The sequence below is a fragment of the Corapipo altera genome, unplaced genomic scaffold (genome assembly GCF_003945725.1).
Source record: "Corapipo altera isolate COAL_440 unplaced genomic scaffold, ASM394572v1 61482, whole genome shotgun sequence".
Classification (NCBI taxonomy): domain Eukaryota; kingdom Metazoa; phylum Chordata; class Aves; order Passeriformes; family Pipridae; genus Corapipo; species Corapipo altera.
Window position 1 is genome coordinate 1 of NW_020885291.1, and position 20,721 is coordinate 20,721.

General features: G+C 57.6%; 3 protein-coding genes and 1 non-coding gene across 4 annotated transcripts; 1 reads left to right on the plus strand and 3 right to left on the minus strand.

Moving 5' to 3' along the window:
• Nucleotides 1–36: 36 nt before the first annotated feature.
• LOC113940351 (tenascin-X-like) lies at nucleotides 37–3,091 on the plus strand (the record flags this gene model as incomplete). Its single annotated transcript, XM_027631483.1, has 5 exons — nucleotides 37–210; nucleotides 660–756; nucleotides 1,184–1,345; nucleotides 1,693–1,889; nucleotides 2,332–3,091. Coding segments are annotated over 5 exons (711 nt in total), but the record flags the coding sequence as incomplete, so codon positions are not given.
• Nucleotides 3,092–4,453: 1,362 nt separating this feature from the next.
• On the minus strand, nucleotides 4,454–4,537 carry LOC113940352. Its single transcript, XR_003525431.1, has one exon. It is a non-coding gene; the product is annotated as a small nucleolar RNA SNORD45 (small nucleolar RNA).
• A 1,562-nt stretch (nucleotides 4,538–6,099) lies between these two features.
• On the minus strand, nucleotides 6,100–13,119 carry LOC113940350 (medium-chain specific acyl-CoA dehydrogenase, mitochondrial). The gene is made up of 12 exons (XM_027631481.1): nucleotides 13,094–13,119; nucleotides 12,548–12,863; nucleotides 12,346–12,443; nucleotides 12,178–12,247; nucleotides 11,216–11,316; nucleotides 10,975–11,055; nucleotides 10,667–10,797; nucleotides 9,453–9,561; nucleotides 8,703–8,843; nucleotides 8,531–8,626; nucleotides 7,870–8,118; nucleotides 6,100–6,449 (listed from the first exon to the last, which is right to left on the minus strand). Exons 4-12 carry the CDS (start codon nucleotides 12,203–12,205, stop codon nucleotides 6,378–6,380), a joined length of 1,008 nt encoding a protein of 335 aa, XP_027487282.1. The 5' UTR covers nucleotides 12,206–12,247; nucleotides 12,346–12,443; nucleotides 12,548–12,863; nucleotides 13,094–13,119; the 3' UTR covers nucleotides 6,100–6,377.
• Nucleotides 13,120–17,401: 4,282 nt separating this feature from the next.
• Nucleotides 17,402–20,161, minus strand: QPRT (quinolinate phosphoribosyltransferase; the record flags this gene model as incomplete). The annotated part of the gene is given in 4 exon segments (XM_027631480.1): nucleotides 17,402–17,950; nucleotides 18,287–18,418; nucleotides 19,562–19,723; nucleotides 19,725–20,161. Coding segments are annotated over 4 exon segments (917 nt in total), but the record flags the coding sequence as incomplete, so codon positions are not given.
• Nucleotides 20,162–20,721: the final 560 nt, after the last annotated feature.

The window sequence follows — 20,721 nt, forward strand, 5'->3', positions numbered from 1 at the left end:
CACCCCTGTGTCCCCAGAAGCCCCTGCGGTGCCTGAGGGACCCCCCCGTGCCCCCCAGCCCCTCTCCCGCACCCCCACCCCCGGGACTGTGCCGAGGAGCAGCGGAATGGGCCGGGCCCGTCGCGGGAGACCCTCGTGTTCCTCGGAGGGGACCCGGCCCGGCCCCTCAGGGTCTTCTGTGACATGGAGACGGACGGCGGTGGCTGGCTGGTGAGACTGGGGGCACCGGGAGGGGCTGGGGGACTTCTACAGGGGGCTGGGGGGGGATATAGGGAGTTCTGTGGGAGCAATGAGGGTCTTTGGGGGCAATGGGGGCGTTTGGGGGTGACAGAGGAGCACAGGGGCACTGGAAAGGGGCTGGGGGGCTTCCATAGGGTGCTTCACAGATGCTTATGGGAGGAAACCAGGGTCCTAGGGGACAACAGAGAGTTCTGAAGCAGGATTAGGGGGCCTTAGAGGGCACTGGGAGGGGACTGGGAGGTTTTGGTGAGGATCTGGGGGACACTGGAAGAGAGACTGGGGGGCACTGGGAGGGGCTGGGAAGCTTCTCCAGGGGTTTCTGAGGAGTATTACAAGAGGCCATAGTGTCACTGGGGGGGTCTGGGGTGGAACTGGGGGCCCCTGGGTGGATTTTGGGGTGCCCCTGACCACCCCCCCAGGTGTTCCAGCGCCGCCAGGATGGGGGCACCGATTTCTGGCGGGGGTGGGAGTCGTACGCCCGCGGCTTCGGCAACGTCAGCGGCGAGTTCTGGCTCGGTGAGGGGGGGGGGGGGGGAGTCGGGGGGGTCCGGGGGGGGTTTGGTGAGGTCTGGGAGGGTTTGAGGGTCCCCCGGGGCTTGGAGGGTCCTGGGGGGCTTTGAGGGAACCCGGAAATTCCAGGGGACACGGAAGAAAGCAACCTACAGGGGCACTCCGGGATTTGGGGAGGAGACTTTGAGGAGACCCAGCACCTGAGGGGGCACAGGGGGAACTCGGGTGGGCTCCAGCAGCTGCAGGGTGTCCAGGGAGGCCTCGGGGGATCTAAGGGTGGTCCGGGTGGTCCCCAGGAGTTGGGAGGGTGTCTTGGATGGTTTTCGGGGCACGGAGAATGAGGCGCTGACTTGGGAATGGAGGGGGGGATCTGGGGGAGGAATTCGGGGGGTCCCCAGGGGTTCGAGGGGTGCCGGACGGTTTTGGGGCGCAGGGAACGAAGCGCTGCACGCGCTGACGGCCGGGACCCCCACGGAGCTGCGCGTGGACCTGCGGACCCCTCGCGACTCCGCCTTCGCGCACTATCGCGACTTCGCCGTCGGCGGCGCCGAGGAGCGATATCGACTCCGAGTCGGGACCTTCAGCGGCACCGCCGGTGCGGGGCGGGGGGGCTGTGGGCTTGGGGGATCCCTGCTGGGCTTTCGGGGGTCCCTGCTGGGCTTTGGGGGATCCCTGCTGGGCTTTGGTGGGTCTCTGGGATGTTTTGCTGTTCCTGGAGGGTTTGGGGGTCCCTGGTGGATTTTTTGTGTCCCTGATGGGATTTGGGGTTCCTCTGGGTCCCTGATGGGTTGTGGGGGTCCCTGGTGGATTTTTGCTGGGGCTTTTAGGGGTGCCTGGTGGATTTGGTATCCCTGACAAGTTTTGGAGTTTGGAGGGGTCCCTGGGGGGGGTGTCTCTGTGGGGTTTTGGGGTCCCTGGGGGTGCTGACACTCCCTCCCGCAGGGGACGCCCTCTCCTACCATTCGGGCAGCCCCTTCTCGACACGGGACCGGGACCCCCGGGACCCTCGGGGCCCCCGAGAGCCCCCGGGGCACCCCCGGCCTCCCCACTGTGCTGTGGCCTATGGAGGGGCCTGGTGGTACCGGAACTGCCACTATGCCAACCTGAACGGGCGCTACGGGGCCACCCGGGACCACCAGGTACAGGGGGCTGGGGCGTAAGGGGAGATTTGGGGGCATGGGGGGGATCCCTGAGGGTCTATAGGGGTCTGTGGGCATTCTGTGGGAGTCTTTGAGGGTCTAGATGGTCAAGGCCTACAGGGGTCTGTGGGAGTCTATAGGCATCTCTGGGGGGCTCTAGGGTCTGTGGGGTCTATGGCAACCTGTGGTGGTCTATAGGGATCTATCTATACGGGTTTGTAGGGGTCTATAGGAGTCTACAGCGTTTATGGGGGTTTATAAGTCTCTATCGGGTACTATAGGGCCTGTGGGGATCTAGAGGTGTCTATAGGGTCTGTGGGGATTCTATAGGGTCTAGGGGGTTCTATAGGAATCCACAGGGTCTATGGAACCTGTAGGGGTCAATATGGTCTGTGGGTTTCTGTGGGGGGTCTCTGGAGGTCCTGACCCCCCTTCCCCACAGGGCATCCACTGGTTCCCCTGGAAAGGCTTCAACGTCTCCATCCCCTTCACCGAGATGAAGCTGCGACCGCAGCGTGACTGAGGGGGTTGGGGGGGTCCCCTGGGTGCGGGGAGAGTTTAGGGGGGCAAGGGGGCCTCCCTGGGTGCTGGGGGGTCCCAGGCATCTGGGGGGGCCCCAGGTGGGACTTGGGGAGAGGGTGGGGGGTCAAGGGTGAAACTTTCATTGGGGGTTAATAAAAGCTGACGGTGACACCCCTGTCCCACGGTGATCCCGACATCTAGGGAGAGCAGGGGTCAGGCTGGGAGTGGGGGCAGGGGGCACCCAGGGGTTCAAGTCTGGTCTCTCTGTCCATTGAAATGCTGGACTCAACCCCCCACTGGCCCTGGAGATGCTGAGATGTCTCAACCTGGGCAACACAAACACGTGTTGTCATCAGCAGTGGGTAGAGGTGGGGTAGGGTGGGATGGGATGATCCATCCCCTGAAGCCAAAAATAGAGGTTGTGGAGTTGGGTAAAACAACTCCTTGGAACTGGAATGCCCTGGGCATCCTCCCAGGACTCAGAGATGGAGTCAGGTCACAGTCGTGTCACAGTCATGGTCATTGTCATCTCCTGGTCACAGTCGGGTCATGGTCATCTCATGTTGTTTGTGGTGCTGCTCAGGGAGAGGAGTGCCAGTCCTTACCCTGCTCCAACATGGGTCCCTCCTGTGGGAGGCAGTTCTTCTCCCACAGGCAACAATTCACAAACTGCTCCAATGTGGGCCACTTTCCACACGGCCTCCTTGTCACCTCTGACAGGGAAGGGCTTTGCCAGCTTCCCAAATTACAGGGCCTTACAGACCTTTCCAGGGTAGGAAGAGGGAAGGTTGCCTCCTTTGGATTACTGAAAATCCATCACATGGGTTTGGTTTCCCCCCCTGAGCTCCCCCAGCTGCTCAGGTCTCTCTGCCTGTTTGTTCCCTCAGTGTAGGGAACAGGCAGGTGGGAAACATGGATGGTGCCTCAAGGGGCTGGTGACCAGACTGCCAGTATGACACAGGACACCCATCACTGAGGGGCTGGGGACCAGCACCCACCATGTGATACGGGACAACCAGCACTGAGGGGCTGGGGACCAGCAACCACCATGTGACACAGGACCTGCACCATGGGCAGAGGGATGGGCACCACCCTCCCCTTGCATAAAGCCCCATAATATCCCTGTGACCCCCACCCTGCTGCACCACCTCCTCCCAGGAGCAACCTGGGGCTCGGGGGCTTTTCCCCGTCTGAGCCTGGATGATGAGCAGCATGTGTTCCAGGATGCAGAGTGGTAGGAATGGAACAAATCACAGGCTGTGATAACAACAAAAGAATGTTCAAATCCTCTTTATAAATACGGAACCAACTGCCAAACCTGCATTTTACAGACACAAAAAGACCCAATCTAACAAGTGCCCCTCGCCTGTTTTCTTTCTCACCCCACGGATCAGTCTCTCGGGAGCTGACAGGTGCCCAGGAAGCGCCAGGGAGCTGCACACACGCACCCACACCTTTCCAGCTGGCTGGAGACCCTGCTGGAGATCCAAACGCCCTGGAAGAGGGACCTTGCCGGCAGCTGGGTCACCCCAAACCTCACCCGTCGTGCCCCACCGGAAGCTGCAGCGCTGCAGACTCTCCAAAATGCTGGCGCACAGCTCTGGGCCAGCCAAAATGGCACAGCCCTGGGCTGTCCCAAAGACCTGGGCGGGACAGAAAACATTCTCGTTTTAGGGCAAAGCTGATGGGAGGTGCCAGTTCCCTCCTGCCCACTCCCACCCGGAGCTGCACCAGCCCGGCTGCACACGTGGCACTGCAGAGCTCTGCCAGCGCACGTGGCATTCAGGGACACCCCGAGTCAACATTCCCCCCTGGACATGGCCACAAAGCCCCAAACAATGGAATTCAGGCGAGGGGAGAGCCCCCTCGGGCACAACAGCCAGGACTGAGCCCAGAACTGCTCCTGCCCAAGGTGGGAACCGAGCAAAACACAACCTGTGCCCTCCTCCTCCTCTTGCTGCGTCACAGTTTGGGACGATGGGAACTTGATCCCACAGTTTGGAAAAGCTCCGCACTAACCTCCCAAGGGACCTGGAGCTTGCCGGGCCTCAGAGTAATTCTAGAGCTAAAGCGGTGAGAGACATCAGCTCAGCTCAGCTAATACATGCCAGCACTCATCCCCGGCCCAGGCGGTGCCTCCTCCGGCCCGGCCCAGCCCACACACCCTGTCCCCAAAGCAGGACGCTGCCGCCTTCAGCCGGGACCCCCGAGCACAGCCCGAGGCTGGAGCCATCGCCGCTGCGGGCAAGAGAAACCCGCCCGCAGCTGCTTCCCGGAGCCGGCGGGGCTGTTCCCGCAGGAGCCGCTCGGCTGGGCCGGCATCGGGCTCAGGATCCTCCCGCGGCCGCCTCGCCCGGCCCGGACGCTCCGTCCTGGGCCCGCCGGGCTCGGGGCAGCGGCTCCGGCCCCGCGGCCTTGGGGCGGCACCTTCGACAGCCCCGGCCCGTGGGGCGGCTCCAGGGCCGGGGGGTTTCGTGCCCGCGGCATCCGCCGCCGCCTCCGGGGAACGAGCCGCCCAGCAGCCCCCCCGGGACCCCCAAACCCGCCGGCACCTCTACACCCCCGCCCCGTCCCCCACCACGCGGCCGCTCCTACCCTCCGTTCCGCTGGAAGTGACGCCCGGCCGCGGGCGGGGCAGGAGGAGCTGCCGGCGGGATCCTCCCCCGTCTGGCTGCGCGCTCATCCACCGCCCTCCAATCCGTGCAACCCCCATCCCATCCTCCCGCATCCGCATCCGTCCCCATCCACACGCCTCCATTTTCCTTCATCCGCCTTAATCCCCATCCGTCCCAAATCCCATCCACCTCCATCCCCATCCGCCTCCTTCCACCTCCATCCGTATCCATCCCCATCTCATCCACCTCCATCCGCCTCCATCCCCATCCCATCCGCCTCCATCCCCATCCCACCCACCTCCATCCCCATCCCACCCACCTCCATCTGCCTCCATCCTCAGCCCATCCATCCCCTGTCCGCTCCCACCCGGGGCGCATCCCACACTGGGACCCGCACACTGCACCAGATCCCACCGGAGTGTGCAAGGAGTGCGGGAGCAGCCGTCCCTGTCCTGCCCGCACGACAGCTTTTATTGGGATGCAGCAGCGACTCCCAAACAGCCCTTTTCCAGGGAAACCCACTGTGCTGGGCAGGCCCCATCCCCAGCCTGTGTTGGGGTCACCCCAGCTCAGCCCACGCTCCGATGCCCAAACCGAGCCCCTTTCCTGCAGGCTTTTCCCGTGGGATCAGTTAATCCACGTTCCCATTGCCCCATCCCACTCCTTTGGCCCCTGGAGATGTGGCCCCTGTCAGGCACCATCATTGCTGCTTGCCTGTAACAAGGAAATCCAGCTCAAGGCACAAGAAATGGATTCACTTTTGTTTTCCTCTCAAATTGGCTGCTGAAAGGCCCCAAACCCACAGTGCTTCCTATGGATCTGGGGAACTGGGGCCCTGCGTTCCCTGTGCCAGAGCCAGCTGGGCCCTTCCTCAGGAGGCAAAGCCAGTTTTTTAGGTTCTCTGAGACTGATCCGTTTGCCCAAGCTCCAGGAGTAAACACTGGGAGCCGATCAGTGCTGTTACACACATGGAAACCCCCCAAATCCGACCCCTGGGATGTGCTGGATTTTTTGCCTTCACAGGAACAAATCACAAGAAGTCAGAAATAAATAAAAAAATCCAAATTTTGTTCACTTTTTGATCACGAAGGTTTGCCAGGGAAGGTTTTTTCTTCCTCTGCTGCCAAAAGGAGAGTGGGCAAGAGAGACATCGATTCCTATGGGATTCAGGGATGTTTGAGAGGGTCAGCTGGGGGGGCTGGTGAGGGCATGAATGAGATCCCAGAGCCTGTGCTGGATCAGGCACTAGAAGAGGAGTTTGGAGGAAAAGGGATTTTCCGGGGTGTTTCTAATGGAGAAATGCAGCAAAATCTCCTTCCCTGGAAGGCAGGACCCGGAGCCACCGCGTCCCTCAGGCCCTGTACCTGCCCAGGTGCTCGCGGGCGATGATCACCCGCTGGATCTGCGCCGTGCCCTCGTAGATCTGCAGGGAGAGCCAGGGCTGGGGGAGCTGAGTGTTGGGAAGGGGGTTCAACCAGAGCTCTGCCCACCCGGGGCCCTCCCAGCGCCGAGCCCGGGGGCAGGAAGAGAGAAAAGGAGGAAAAATGAGTGTGACCATGACCCACAACAGGCAATAACCACGTACAGGTGTGTGTGCCCAGTGCAGGAAGGATCCAGGGATCCGAGGTACACAAACACCTATGTGTGCAGCACAGGAGGGATCCAGGGATCCCCCAGGCACAGCCTGTGGCAGCTCCAGGGCAGCAGAATTTGGGGGGTTCAGTGTTTCAGCTCCCAGTTCTACCAGAAGTAGGATTGGCAAATTGCTCCCATTCCTGCAAATCCACTTTCTCTGCAGTCTCAAAATCAAGATAATCTTCCCCAAACCACACGAAGGTTCTCTAGGTGAAGCTGCTGGAATTGTACGGCCCAGTGCCTTTCCTGAGTTCTTGCAGGGATGGAGGGAGCAGGAAACACACCCAAAAATTCATACTAAATCAGAGTAATTGGAACAATTTCAAGGTCCCAGCTTCCCTGGCTCTGCATTGAGGATGGATCTGTGTGATGGAGAATTGGATAACTGGGATCCTGGGGAACAAAAATCCCAGAAGAGGAAAAGAGCCTGATCTTGACAAAGGCCTGTGGCTCATTCAGTTCCTCCCTGGCAGGACTGAAATCAGGACTGATAATTTTTCGATTGCAAACAGCTGCTTTCTGTCCTTGGGGAGGGAAAAATTCCTAGCTGGTGAGAACAGTTGGAATTTTAAAGTCAGCTGTAAAAGGAATGTCAACTACCCAGAATCAACAGTAACAACAGCAGCTGTGACCCCTGTTCCCTGAGACCTGTTTGGATCTCTTCCATCCAGTCATGGGTAATGCCGGAAAGAGGGGAAAGGTGAAGATCCCTGGGTTTGCTAAATGGAATTTAATCTTTCCTGCTGAATAACGAACTGGAGTCAAGAGAGAAATTCTGGCCTGGAATAATTTCTTGGCAATAATACTGCAAGAAAACTGCTGGGTATTAAGGGTGTCCATGGGCCAAAAATGAGGAAATATGACTGTGTTTGTTCTTTTGGGAAAAAAACCAATAAATAAATACCTAAAGAAGTGAATCACCATAGGCTGAGCCCCACAGCTGTTCCTGTAGCCCACACAGGGTAATTAATGCTGATTAATTAATCCGTGTTCCTTAGTGCTCATGAGAGCTCAGCTGAAGCACCTGCCCGGTGTGTGAGTATTTGAGGATCTCAAAGTTAAGGCCTTTCTGCCAATGGAAGGATTGTTGCTCTCAGCCTCCAAATCTTTTCATCCCGTGTCCATCCTGATTGCAATTACTCAGCTGTTAATTATTCTCTATAGAACGCCTGTGTCGCTGTGGGGGCCCCATGCTCTGTCCCACTCACCTGGTAGATTTTGGCATCCCTCATGAGCTTCTCCACAGGATATTCTGTGTTGAACCCGTTCCCCCCAAAGATCTGCACGGCGTCGGTGGCCACCTGGTTGGCGATGTCCCCGGCAAAGGCCTTGGCGACGGAGGCATAGAAGGTGTTGCGGCGGCCGGCGTCCACCTCCCAGGCCGCGCGCTGGTACGCCAGCCGGGCCAGCTCCACCTTCATGGCCATCTCCGCCAGCAGGAATGCCACAGCCTGGTGCTGGGAGTGGGGAGACCCACCGGGTGAGCTTCAAAGGGCAGGGACACTCGAGGGCAATGTGCCTTCTTCAGGGACTCAAGGAGTCATGGAATCGTTGAGGCTGGACAAGAGTGTCCAGATCACCAACTCCAACCCTCGTCCTCACCACTAAACTGTGTCCCCAAGTGCTGCATCCACATGGTGAAACCCTCCAGGGATGGGGAGTCCCCCACAGCCCTGTGCCAGGGCTGGAGAAATCTTTCTGGGAATAAATTTTTCCCCATAATCTGATTTTATATCTTCATTTCCTAATTTGCAAATTCAATACGCTTAGGAAGTGATGCTTGAGGAGTTCTACGGAACTGCAATCCATCCCTCAACTCCATGTTGAATTAGACTTTGCCATTTTTGACCCCCAATCCCTCAGACCCACCTCCACGATGGGTTTCCCGAAGGTTTTCCTCTCCAGTGCGTACCTCGTGGCCTCGTCGAGTGCTCGTTTCGCCAGCCCCACGGCCCCCGCTGCCACCTGGGGCAGGCACAGTGCAGGATGAGTGGCAGAAATCCCCAGCTTAGGTTAGAAACAGCCCATTTCTGGCACTCACGGGGGGCCTGGTCTTGTCAAAGGCACCCATGGCGATCTTGAAGCCAGCACCCTCTGCGATCAGCACGTTCTCCTTGGGGACTCGGACATCCTCGAAGACGATCCCGCGTGTGTCCGAGCAGCGCTGGCCCATGTTCAGCTCCTGGAAAAGGAAATTTACAGAGGTGCCACTAAATCAGATTCTTCTGAGGTTCCATCCTTTAGTTTACTCAAAGAAGCTTTTTTTTTCCCCCAAACCACTTCAATTTTAGCTAAAACCAATCATAGAGACAAGAAATACCAACTTTGCCTTCCCAGCCCAGCAAGGCCCTGACCTGTCCCACTTTGTGGGATATCAATCCTGGGGCTAGAATCTCTCCTTTGGTTTTTTCTGGTTCAGTTTATCCTTTGGAGGATTCAGTTACATGTGTGATTCAATTCTACCCTCTGACATGGGAGAGGAAACAGCCAAGAACCTCAGTGAAGGCAGCTGTGAGACCCAGCTGTGTTGCCAACAGGCAAATTCCTAAATAAATGAGGTTTTCAAGTTCCAAATGTTCAATCTCTAGTTTTGGTGCTACTAAAAATGGCAGTTTCTTTGTATTGTTTTTGTTTCCCCCCCCCCCCCCCCCCCCCAAAGAGAACTCCACAGCGCCTTCCTGGGGCAGGAGCAGGTGAAATTCCAGCAAACCGTGAAGTTTTGGGGGAAGTTCTCCACCTGGCTGCTGACACCTTCACCCCCCTGAACATTAATCAGCTCTTGGCAATTCACCTTCCTGCCGATCTGGATGCCGGGGCTGTTGGCCTCCACGATAAACCCCGTGAAGGCTTTGCTGGCCGGGGCTCGGGGGTCGGGGTCAGTGCGGTCGAGCAGGAAATACCTGTGGGGGAACAGAGACGGGGGCTCGGCTCATCCTCAGCAAGCAGACACTGCTGGGCAGAAGTGTCCCCAGTTTTTAATCTGTGTACCATACAGGAAACCTTTTTAATGAGCCCTTCCAAAAAAACCCCCAACCAACGAGGAGGGAGGAGTGCAAGGAATGTCAGTGTTCTCAAGGCCTCTCTTCCTGCAAACATCAAGACTTAATGAAATTCCCTCAGCTTTACCTGCAAAGCTTCTCTGCCTTCTCCATGTGTTGTGTCTCAATATCACACTCAGCCTCACAAGTAGCCCCAAATAAACCAATTCCCAGAACATCCATAAGGATTATTGCTCAGGGAATACAGTATTGTGTGCAAAGCCTTATCCTCTCAATTGCCAATATCTCAGTTTTACTCAGTATCAGTTGTAAATGCATTTTTTTCTGTTAGCAATTGTTGAAATCCCATTGCTGGGGGTCAGGAATGTGCTGGGAGAGTCTCTGTGATGGTTCTGCTTCAAGCAAGGAGTTAAACAGTGAGAAACCCCAACTTTTGTAGATAAATGTATAAAGTTTTTCCTCTTGAACTGCAAAACCTTGGTGTGTTGGGGTGGGGAGGGATGGCGTGCTGAGCCCTGGGGAAGGGTCTGTGCTGCCCTGCCATGCTGGGCAGGCTCTGGGACTCCTTGGAAATGCCTTCCCTTAAGGAAATTCAATGTAACTCCCCAGTTCCAGAGTTTTCCTGTTTTCCCTGGAGAGGTTCGTGGCTGAGTCAGAAGCAGCTGATCCCTGTCCCAGAGCCAGGGCAGGGCTGGGTAACCTGAGTACTCTGTGAGTGAATGCTGAGTAACTCCCTGTCCCGAGGGGAAAGCAGAGCGGATTTGGTTTGGTTTCAACCCAAATCAAGTGGCATTCCTAACTGGGGCTTTGACATCATCGAGCCATGATGTCACCAAGCTGTGACATCATCACCCCATTCCCTGTTTGGGCACCCACAGAGGCTGCTGGTGCCTCGTCCTGATGAGCTGGTGACAGAGCGGAGCACTCAGGTTGGTGACAGGCCCTTCCAGGAACACCAGCAGAGCCCAGTGGGACTGCGAAGCCACACCGGTCCCAGCCAACGCACCAGTTGGCCTTCCCGCCGTTGGTGATCCACATCTTCTGCCCGTTGACGACGTACTCATCTCCCTTCTGCTCTGCCCGGGTCTTGATCCTGGCCACATCTGAGCCCGCGCCGGGCTCCGTCACACAGTAGGCCTGGAGGAAACAAACACCAGCATCCCGAGGAATCAACAGCCTGGGTTTGGGCAGCCACGAAATTACTGTGGAATTGTGGGCACCGATGGATCCCCGGTCACGCTCACACACGTCATGGACTCCTCTGTCATCAACTAATTAATTAACTAATTATTGTCACTGCCTGGTCACACTCACACACATGAGGGGCTCCTCTGTCATCCTTCCCAAATATTTCTTCTGCTGCTGCTCATTCCCAGCGATGATCACCGGCATTTGCTGCAAGGGAATGTTCAGAGCATTAATCCGTCACTTCAAGGGTCCCGAGCCCGGTTTGGAGGGCCTAGATCCCAGTTTTGAGGGCTGAAACCCCGGTTTAAAGGATGCAGAGATGAGTTTGAGGGTCCCAGAGTGCAGTTCGGGGCTGAGCAGGACTCACCCCCAGGGAATTGGCCTCGATGGCTGTCTGCACCCCGGTGCATCCGTAGGCCAGCTCCTCTGTGATCAAACATGCCTCGAAGGAGCCCAGCCCCAGCCCCCCTGTAGGGGACAGGTCAGAGCTCAGCGGAATCTCAAGCAGAAAATATTAGTAATTTACAAGCTTTTATTATCCAAACACCCCCTGTGTGCACTGCATTCCATTGGACATCCCCCCACAGCTTTGGGAAAGAATGTGATGTCAGATTTATATTTTTGTTATTTTATTTCTTTATTTTCATTTCAGTCAGATGATTTAAAAATCCCATTTTATGGTTCCGGGGGAGTTTTGCGCTCAAGGTGGAACAAGTGGCACAAAATGGCCAGGAGGTGCCACTAGGATCTGTCACTGCTTTACATCCAAGCATTCCCCCGGAAGCTCTTGGGAAGCAGAGGCAGGGCCATGAGGGCTCTGACACCTCACAAAACTACCTATTAGAACCCCCAACTCCCTTTTTTCAGAGGCAGGGACTGGTGCAGCAGACACCATTTTACCTGGGAAGTCTGGATCGCTTTTCCCCTTTCCTGTGTCCATCTCTTTTCCCATTTTGAATTTCATTTTAACATCCTGTTCCATGACCTTCTCCCACAGCTCTTGGGAGGCACCAGTCTCTATTTTTCCACACCCACTAAGTCAGTCTCACCAGTGACCTCCTTTTCCAGGTTATTTGTGGGTATCCCAGCCAGACTGTGCTGATGATTTTCTCACCGTGAAACATGATGATTTTTCAAATCCATTCCTGAATTTCGAGTGTTTAACACCCACCTGGCCCACCTGTGTGTGCCCACCTGCCCATGGATCCTTTTGGGATTACTCCAGGGCGCAACTGGTAATTTTACACATAAGCCAGAATTTCACACATAAATCCTCACCAAGGCCTTTTCTTTGGTTTATTTTAGGGATTAAAATGGATCATCACTCACCACAGCTCTCTGGGATGTGGGAATTCATCAGCCCAAGCTCCCAGGCCCGTTTGATGAGTGGCACAGGATACTGAAACAGGAAAAATCCTGATTGATTATCACAGGTAACATTTTAAAATTCACATTAAGAGAAAAGTCTGTTTTTTCCCTGCTATGCGGTGGATTTACCTCGCCAGTCTTGTCATACTGAGCAGCAACAGGAATAATCTCCTCCAGAGCAAATTTCCGGGCAGTGGCTTGGAATTCCTTCTGTTCATCTGTCAGTTCTAGTGGAAAATAAGAGGTAAAAAAATCACAAAGATGTTCAATTTTCTCCTTCCCTTTGAAACTCCCCTGAGCTCTGAGCAATGCCCACAACACCGTTACTTACCAAATTATTCAAAAACTACTGAAAATAGAGCAGGAAGTGCCAGGTAACAAAATGTTTTAGTAAAAACACCCATCAAACATCTGCTGCTGCCCCACAAAATTTGCTGTAATAGCTCAAGTGAGGAGGAATCTGCGTGTCACATCCCTGGACCCACTGCATTCCCCTGATGCTACGCAGGGTTCTTTTAACAGTTTAAAAGCCAATGCAGGATCATTGCTCAATGTTGAGGTAACTTTGGCAATGAAAAGAGCTCAAGACAGGTAAAAGAAGAAGAAAATCTCAGAAATATCACACACGTCCCCCCAGCAGTCCTGAGCTGGAAAGGAAAAGGGATTTCAGATTTCAAATAGTTTTTATAAAAAGAATAGAAATCTATTCCAAATAAACACCTACCTTGAAATTCCTCCTGAACTGCAATGCCATTGTTTGGCTTTTTTGGGTTTGGTTGGGGTTGTTTTTTTTTTGGAGGGGGTCTCTGTTTTTTTGTCTCGTTTGCTGCCATTTGTCCCTCCCTGTTCCCTCCCTCCCCAGCCCTGCCACACTCACCGAAGCTGAACCCGGCCCCAGGTTTGTTCAGGTGCACATTTGGGGCAGGTTTGCTGGAGCTCGACCTCCAGCCATGCCAGACCACAGTCCGGAGCAGCTGGTGCAGGAAAAGGAGTGTGAGAATGAGGGAATGTCCCAGGCTGGAGCGAGGGGCGCATCCCAAAGGTGCTGGTGAGGGACACGGGCTGTGACAGGTGTCACACAGGCAAAAAAGGTATTTTCAGAGAATACTGAAAATACCTGTAAACCCAAAAGGAGAAGAACTGTGGGAAGAGCTGGGATAGAGCCTGGAGGCAGAGCTGTGGAGTCAGTGCTGCACAGCTCAGGGAAGGGGGGGGGCTTCCAGAAGGTGAAGTGTTATCCGTGGGGTTTTCACAAGCCACAGATGTTATAAAATGATATTTTCCCTTCTCATCCAGGTTTTCCCTTCTTGCCTGAGCTTTCTTACGAAACCGCTGCCACAGGGTAGGAAAACAAAACAAATAATACCAGGAAACCTCCAGACAACCCTCAACCCTCCCAAACATTTTACACCTTGTTTGAGCTAGAACTGACAGGAAGATGAGGTAGAAAAAAACCCCAGGGAATTGTAATTGTGGGAGCTTTGTTTGGTTGGTTTTTGTTTTCCTTTGGGATTTGCTGGGTTTTTTTTCCTTAAGGATGATCCAGTCCTATGCAGCTTGTCCACCAAAAAATTTAGACAAAACTAGGAAAAGCCCTGAATTCCCAAAAAGGCTGAAGGTGACACCCTGTGGAAAGGAGTTGTCAAGTTTGTGTTAGAGACGTTCGGTCTCGTGGTTCTCCTGTCCCAGGGCTGTGCAAGGTCAAGGACATCGCTGAGGTGACTCTGGAAACACCAACACCCTCAGACAGGTGGAGGTGAGGGTTGGGCAGGGGGTCACAGCAGGAGGCGCACAGAGCAGGGACAAAGGACCAAAGGTCACACACAGAGGATGAGATGCTGGAGCAGTTTATATGCCCCATCCCTGCAAGGGTTCCCAGGCAGATTGGACAGGGCTTAGAGCAACCTGGTCTAGCAGAAGGTGTCCCTGCCCGTGGCAGGAACTGGTGGAACTGAGTGGTCTCTGAAGTCCCTTCCCACCCAAACCAGTCTGTGATTCCGTGTATGGATTTGGGCAAGCACCTGCCTGCTCGATCACCTCTCTGTGCCCTGAGCCTAGCCCCAGCTCCTCGTGCCTTCTACCCTCTCTGCCCCCGCTGCCGGGGGCTGAACCCCAAATCCCGGTGCCTGGAGCATCCCTTGTGAGATCCGCAGCCCCCGCCGCTCCCGGACGGAACCATCCCCCCGTCACCGTGACGCTTGGGGCAGGTGGCCATGGGGACACTGGAGCGGCACCGGAGGGACAGCGCAGGGACACAGCCGGGCCGGCGCCCTTCACCTTTCCCCCAATTCAGGAATCACGGGGAGAATTGGAAGCGCCGGCGCAGTTCCCGGGGAGGGGGCCCTGTGGAACCCAACGTAAGGAATGTTCCCAGTTACCGACGGCACGGGCAGCCCTCGGGGAGCAGAGGGCACCGACCCTCTGGGAGGGGCAGCGGCCACTGATCCCGGGGGCAGCGGGGGCAGCAGCTCTGAGGCCGCTCCCCGGACGAGACCCCCGGGATCGGGGCTGGCAGTGCCGCCCCCGCCCCAGCACGATCCCGGCCCTTACCGTCCCCCGTCCCCCCCGACCCCCTCACCCGGCTGACGCTGAGCGCTGACTCCGGTAGTGTCCGGCTTGGGGGGGGGGGGGGGAGAAGGGGGGGGGCCCCGCCCCCCCCCCCCCCCGGCAGAAGGGGCCCCCCCCCCCCCCCCCGAACAGCCCCGTGGTTCCCCCGAACAGCCCCGTGCCCCCCCCCCCGGACATCCTTACCCCCCGAATATCCCCTTGCCCCCCCGAACATCCTCGCCCCCCGAACGTCCCTGTTCCTCCCCCGAGCAGCCCCGTGCTCCCCCCGAACAGAGCGGCCCGGGTTCCCCTCCGCGCCTCTCCCCCGCCGCTGCCCCGTTTCATCGGGATGACACTTTAGGGAAAGAGCTGCTTTGATTTCCCTGGGAAAAGCCTTTTTCGGCGGGAAATTCACCCCGCGCCGTCGGAGCCGCGCTGGGCTCGGGGCTCCCCGGGCGCTGGGTTGGGTGGATGCGGCCAGGAGAGCCCCGGGCCCCTGCCCAGGGCGGAGGTGGGCTTGGGTAGGCGCGGATCGGGTGAAGGCACCGCGTTGAAAGCAGCCGATCATGATCCCCCACGGGCTTTGTTCAGACCGCGGCTGGTTTTTCACTCCGGTATGGGTGGAATGGCGAGTCCAGAGACGGGAACGGAGTTGGGGAAGGGGCTGGAACGTGAGTCCTGTGAGAAGCGGCTGAGGGAGCTGGGGGGCTCAGCCTGGAGAAAAGGAGTCTCAGGGAGGACCTTCTGGCTCTGCAACTCCCTCTGACAGGAGGGAGGAGCCGGGGGGGGGGGTCGGGCTCTGCTCCCGGGGAACAAGGGACAGGACAAGGGGAAACGACCTCAAGTTGTGCCAGGGGAGGTTCAAATTGGACATCAAGAGGAATTTCTTCATGGAAATGGTGTCAGGCATTGGGAGGGGCTGTCCAGGGAGGTGGTGGAGTCCCCATCCCTGGAGGTGTCCAAGGAACAACTGGACGTGGCACTCAGTGCTCTTGCCTAGTTGACAAGGTGGGGATTGGTCACAGGTTGGACTCAATGACCTTGGAGATCTTTTCCGACCTTTTCCAACCTTAGTAATGTGATGATTCTGTGACTTTTCTCCCTGCAGCTGAGTAAAAGTTAATTTGTAACTTTATGTTATTCCAATGTTTAATGAAGATTTTCACGTTCCAGTTCTAAATCCAGTTTCAAGGCCACGGGATGTGTGACTTCAGGGCTGGGAAACACCCCCTCTCCAGCTTGTGTCCTGTGCACCACAGGTTCTGCTCCACAGGTCACATTCCTGACCAAAACCAGGAGTTTAACTGCTGAGTAGCCCAATTTCTGTCCATGGATTATTCATCCTTTATTTGCACAGTTCCTGCACACCTAATTCCTCAGTGCTCCTCAGGTGATTTATTATCACCACAGCTCCGGGATGCAGAGACATTTCTCCATTCCTTTTAAGAGAAAGGTTCTAACAGGTGGGTTTTCCAATGAGCAGAGTGGATTTTACTGGAGTTCTCTTACTGGGATCTTCCCCCCCACACACACAATCCCAGAGGCAGGAAGGGGGGGTTGGTATCCCTAAGGAAAGGTAATGGCACAGGTAACATCTGTCACAAACAGGTGCAGCTGCTTCAGGAGCCTGAGCAACTGCAGGGTGTTCCCGCTGCGGGGAGGGACAGCATGGACAGAACTGAGACATTATTTCCAGGGACCTCCAAGATCAGAATCAATAACCCTTTGGTAAGGAACAAGCTCCTGAGATCTGTGACCCAGGAATGAGCTGGTATGGGTAGGGTTCAAGAGGATCAAGATGCCAAAGGTGGTAATGTGGCTGGAAACAGGAATGCCAGGGTGAAGCTTCCCGAGGTGATGAGATAAGGAGAAGCCTGGCCTGCAGCCTTCCTGGAAGGTGGTGACTCAGGGAGATCACCAGGAAGGGCTGGGGCTGGACCACAGCGGGGGGCACTGGTCCCAGAGTGGATCACACTCAGGGGATGGGTGCTGGTCCTGGGATAAGGGATCATGCTCATGGCATGGGTGCTGGTTCCAGTCCAGATAAGGGATCCTGCTCACAGCGTGGGTGCTGGTCCTGGGATAAGGGATCAGACTCATGGGATGGGTGCTGATCCCAGGATAAAGGATCACACTCACAGGGTGGGTCCTGGGATGGGATGGGGTCCTGTGCAGGGGTGACAGTGCCTTGTTGGTGGCACTAATTTATGGCCAGATTTCCTGCTCATCCCTAACCCACCCCTCACCCCCTGGGGTCTGAGCCCATTAGACTGGGCTCTGGGCCCCTGAAACTGGGGTTTAGGATCCTTAAACTGGGATCTTGGCTCTCCAGGCTGGGCTCTGTGCACCTCAAACTGAGGTCTGGGTCCCTGAAACTGGGCTCTGGACCCCTCAGACTTTGTCCTGAACTCAGACTCGTTCCCCAAGTGCCAATTCCCACAAAAGACTGGATCCCACTCCCTGATTAGCAGAATTTCCACTATTTTTGAGTAGGGGACCAATGGGTTGGCGGTCGTGACACCCTTCCCTCGCCCTCTCCTCCCCCCCCATTTTTGATCGGTATAAAGTGGATGTTTTCACACTCACTGGTGGGGTTTGGAGAGCAATGCCCCCAAAAAATGTTGGGGAGACGTGGGGGGGAGGTGTGGGAGGGGTTTATTTGGGGGTACAGAGAGAAAAGGGGGCTGAGGAGACTCCAGGATTGAGATCTGGGGTCACCCCTGGAAGGGGAAAGGGTTTGGGGGGACCCTAGGGACGCCAGGATGGGTATTGGGGTCCTCTCTGGGTAAGGGAGACCCCACGGTGAAGATGTGGGGTCCAAGCATGGGTTTTGGGAGGCCCCAGGATGAATTTTGGGGTCCCCTGGATATTGGGGCGGGGGGTCCTCAGCCATTGGCGCCCCCTGGTGGCTGGGAGGACCCACTGCCGGATTTCAGGGTCCCTCTCCCAGAGGGGGATTTAGGGGATCCCAGGGTGGCTTTCCGGGGCCCCGGGATGGATTTTAGGGTTCCAGCACCCGCAGCGCGAAGTCCAGGGCGGGGGCGCTGTGGGTCAGACACCCCATGGACACCACGTCGATGTGGGGCCCCAAAAACTGGGGGAGGGTCCCCAAAACGACCCCCCCGCTGGCCTCCACCGTCACCCTGGGGTGCGCAGCCTTCACCTGCGCCGCCGCCGAGTGCAGCTCCTGGGGGACATGGGGGGCACCCCGTCAGCGAGGAGCCTCGCACCCCCAAAACTGGAGGTGTGCAAGGCAGAAATCTACATGTTACCCACCCGCTGACCCCCAAAATCGGGGTCCCCTCCACTCAGAAACCCCCCAAACTGGGGTCCCCCCAACCAAACCCACGAGTTACCCACCCGCTGATCTCCAAAACTGGCATTCTCCAACCCACTGACCCTAAAAATGGGGTTCACCCCCCCCTTATCTATGGGGCTTCCCCCCATTTTATACAGGGGGTTCCCCTATTTTCGGGGTCCAGTCCCACACCTGGGGCTGCCCCCCCGGATTTTGGGGGCTCACCTGGGGGGAGAGGTTGTCCAGGAGGACGATGTCGGCCCCCGCCCCTGCGGCCTCCAGTGCCTCAGCTGCGTTGGAGCACTCGACCCCCACCCGGCGGGTGAACCCCCCGGCCCGGCGCACCCCCAAAACCATCTGGGGAGTGAGAGGAGGATGAGGAGGGGGAATCCCAGAGGGACCCCACCAAGCCCCGATATGGGGTGGGGGTGAGGTAAAACAGGGGGTGCCCCATCCAGAGTCCCTCAAATGGGGTCCCCCCCCAACTCGTTGACTCACAACTGGGGTCTCCCCCCCCCGCACTGATCCCCCCAAATTGGGGTCCTCGCTTCCCAAATCCCCCAATTCAAGGATGTCTCCCATTTCCCCCCAAAATAAGGGTTCCCCCACCTATTGTCCTCCGAATTTAGGATCTCCCAACCCAGGACCTCCCAATTCAGGTGTGACTCCCCCCCATTTCCCTCCCAAACTGGGAGCGGTGAGGTTCCCCCAGCCATCCCCCCCAATCCAGGGGTCCCCCCACATCGCCCCTCACACAGAACCCTCTAATCCGGGGGTCCCTCCCACTCATCTCCCCCCCAATTCAGTGCCCCTCTCAAATACTGGGGTCTCCTCCCCCCCAGTATCAGTGTTCATCCACCATCCCCGAAGTCTGGGGTCACCTAAGCTATAACTCCCCAAAATCGGGCCCCCACCTCCAACCCCTCCAGTTCAAGAGTCCCCCCTACCCAACACTACCAAAACTGGGGTCATCTCTCCTCCTCAATTCAGCCCCCTCCCCCCACATTTCCTCCCCAAACTGGGCTCCTCCCCCCAAATATTGGGGTTCCCCCACCCATTTCCTCCCAATCCAGGGGTCCTTCTGTCTGCCCTCCACCCATTGTCTCCCAATCAGTGTGTCCCTCCACCCAGAACCCCCGATTTAGGGGTCACCCCCCGAAATCGATGTTTCCCCTCCTTCTCCCCCCTGAAACTGGGGTCCCCCACCCACCTTTTACCCCAAATTAAGCCCCAAATACGGGTGCCCTCCCCACAAAATTTCGGGGTGCCCACCTGCTCCAGCCCTCCAAACCGGGGTCCCCCCTCCTCCCCTCCCGAAAATATCGATGCTCCTCCACCGAATTTCATGATCCCTCTACCCAGAACCTCCCAATTTATGGGTCTCTTCCCCCAAATCGGAGCTGCCCCCTCTTCTTTCCCCAGATTTTCGCCCCCCTCCCCGAACCCCCCCAATTCAAGGGTCCCCCGACCCATTACTCCCCAAAAATTCGAGGTGCCCACCTTCTCGAGCCCCCCCGCCACCGCCGCCAGTGCTCGGTGATTGTCCTTGAGCAGGAGGAGCCCCCCCCCCAAGCCTCCCCGGTGGGGGTCGGCGCCCCCCACCCCCAGCGCGTATTTCTCCGCCAGTCGGAAGCCTGGGGTGGTTTTTCGGGTGCCCGCCACGACCCCCCCCCCCCCCCGGCCCCCGGGCCCCCCCCACGGCCCTCGCGGCAATCGAGGCGACCCCGCTGCAGCGCCCCAAAATATTAAGGGCGACCCTCTCCCCCGTCAGGACCCCCCCGGCCGGGCCCTCCACCTCGGCCACCAGCGCCCGCCCGGGGGGCAGCGACCCCCCCTCGGGGACCCTCCAGGTGACGCGGCACCCCGACACCCCGAACACGGCCTCGGCGAAGGGGGCCCCCGCCAGGACGCCCCCCGGGCCGCCCCCGCCCTTGCTGAGGAGGTGGGCGCGGGTCGGGGCGTCCCCCGCGACCCCCACGGTGGCGTCGGGCCAGGGCAGGTCCTCGTCCAGCCACGCGCGGGCGAGGGACACGAGGCGGTGCGGGGGCGGCAGGGGGGCCCAGAGAGGGGCGGGGGGCTCGCAGGTCATGGTGGGGGGTCCTGGGGAGAGGGAGAAGGGGGTTATTGGGGTGCTAGCGGGGGATTTGGGGGAGTTATTTGGGTCCAGGGAGGAATTTTGAAGTCTTCGGGGCGGGGGGAGGTGGCTCGGGAGTCGCGGGGGGAAGGGTGGTTTGGAGGGTTATTTGAGTCGTTGAAGGGGTATTTGGGGGGGATATTGGGGGTTTGGGAGGGGGATTTGGGGGGCTTATTGGGTGCTAGGGAGTTCGAGGAGGATTTTGGGGTCCTTGGACAGATTTTGGGTGAGATCCTGGGGGGGGGTATTTTGGGAGGTTATTGGGGTCCTGAGGGGTTCTTGGGGGGATTTTAGGGAGTTATTGGGTCCTTGAGGTGATTTTGGCATCCTGGAGGAGTCGAGGAGGTTCTGGGGAGGATCTGAGGGGGCATCTGGGAGGGGGTTGGGGGTTCTGGAAGGGGTCTTGCAGGGGATTTTGGGGTCCTGCAGGGACTTCGGAGGGTTATTTGGGTCCGGCAGGGGGAAGTTGTGGTCTTCGGGAGGTGGGGAGGAGGAGTGTGGGGGCTCTTGGAGGTGGTTTGAGGGA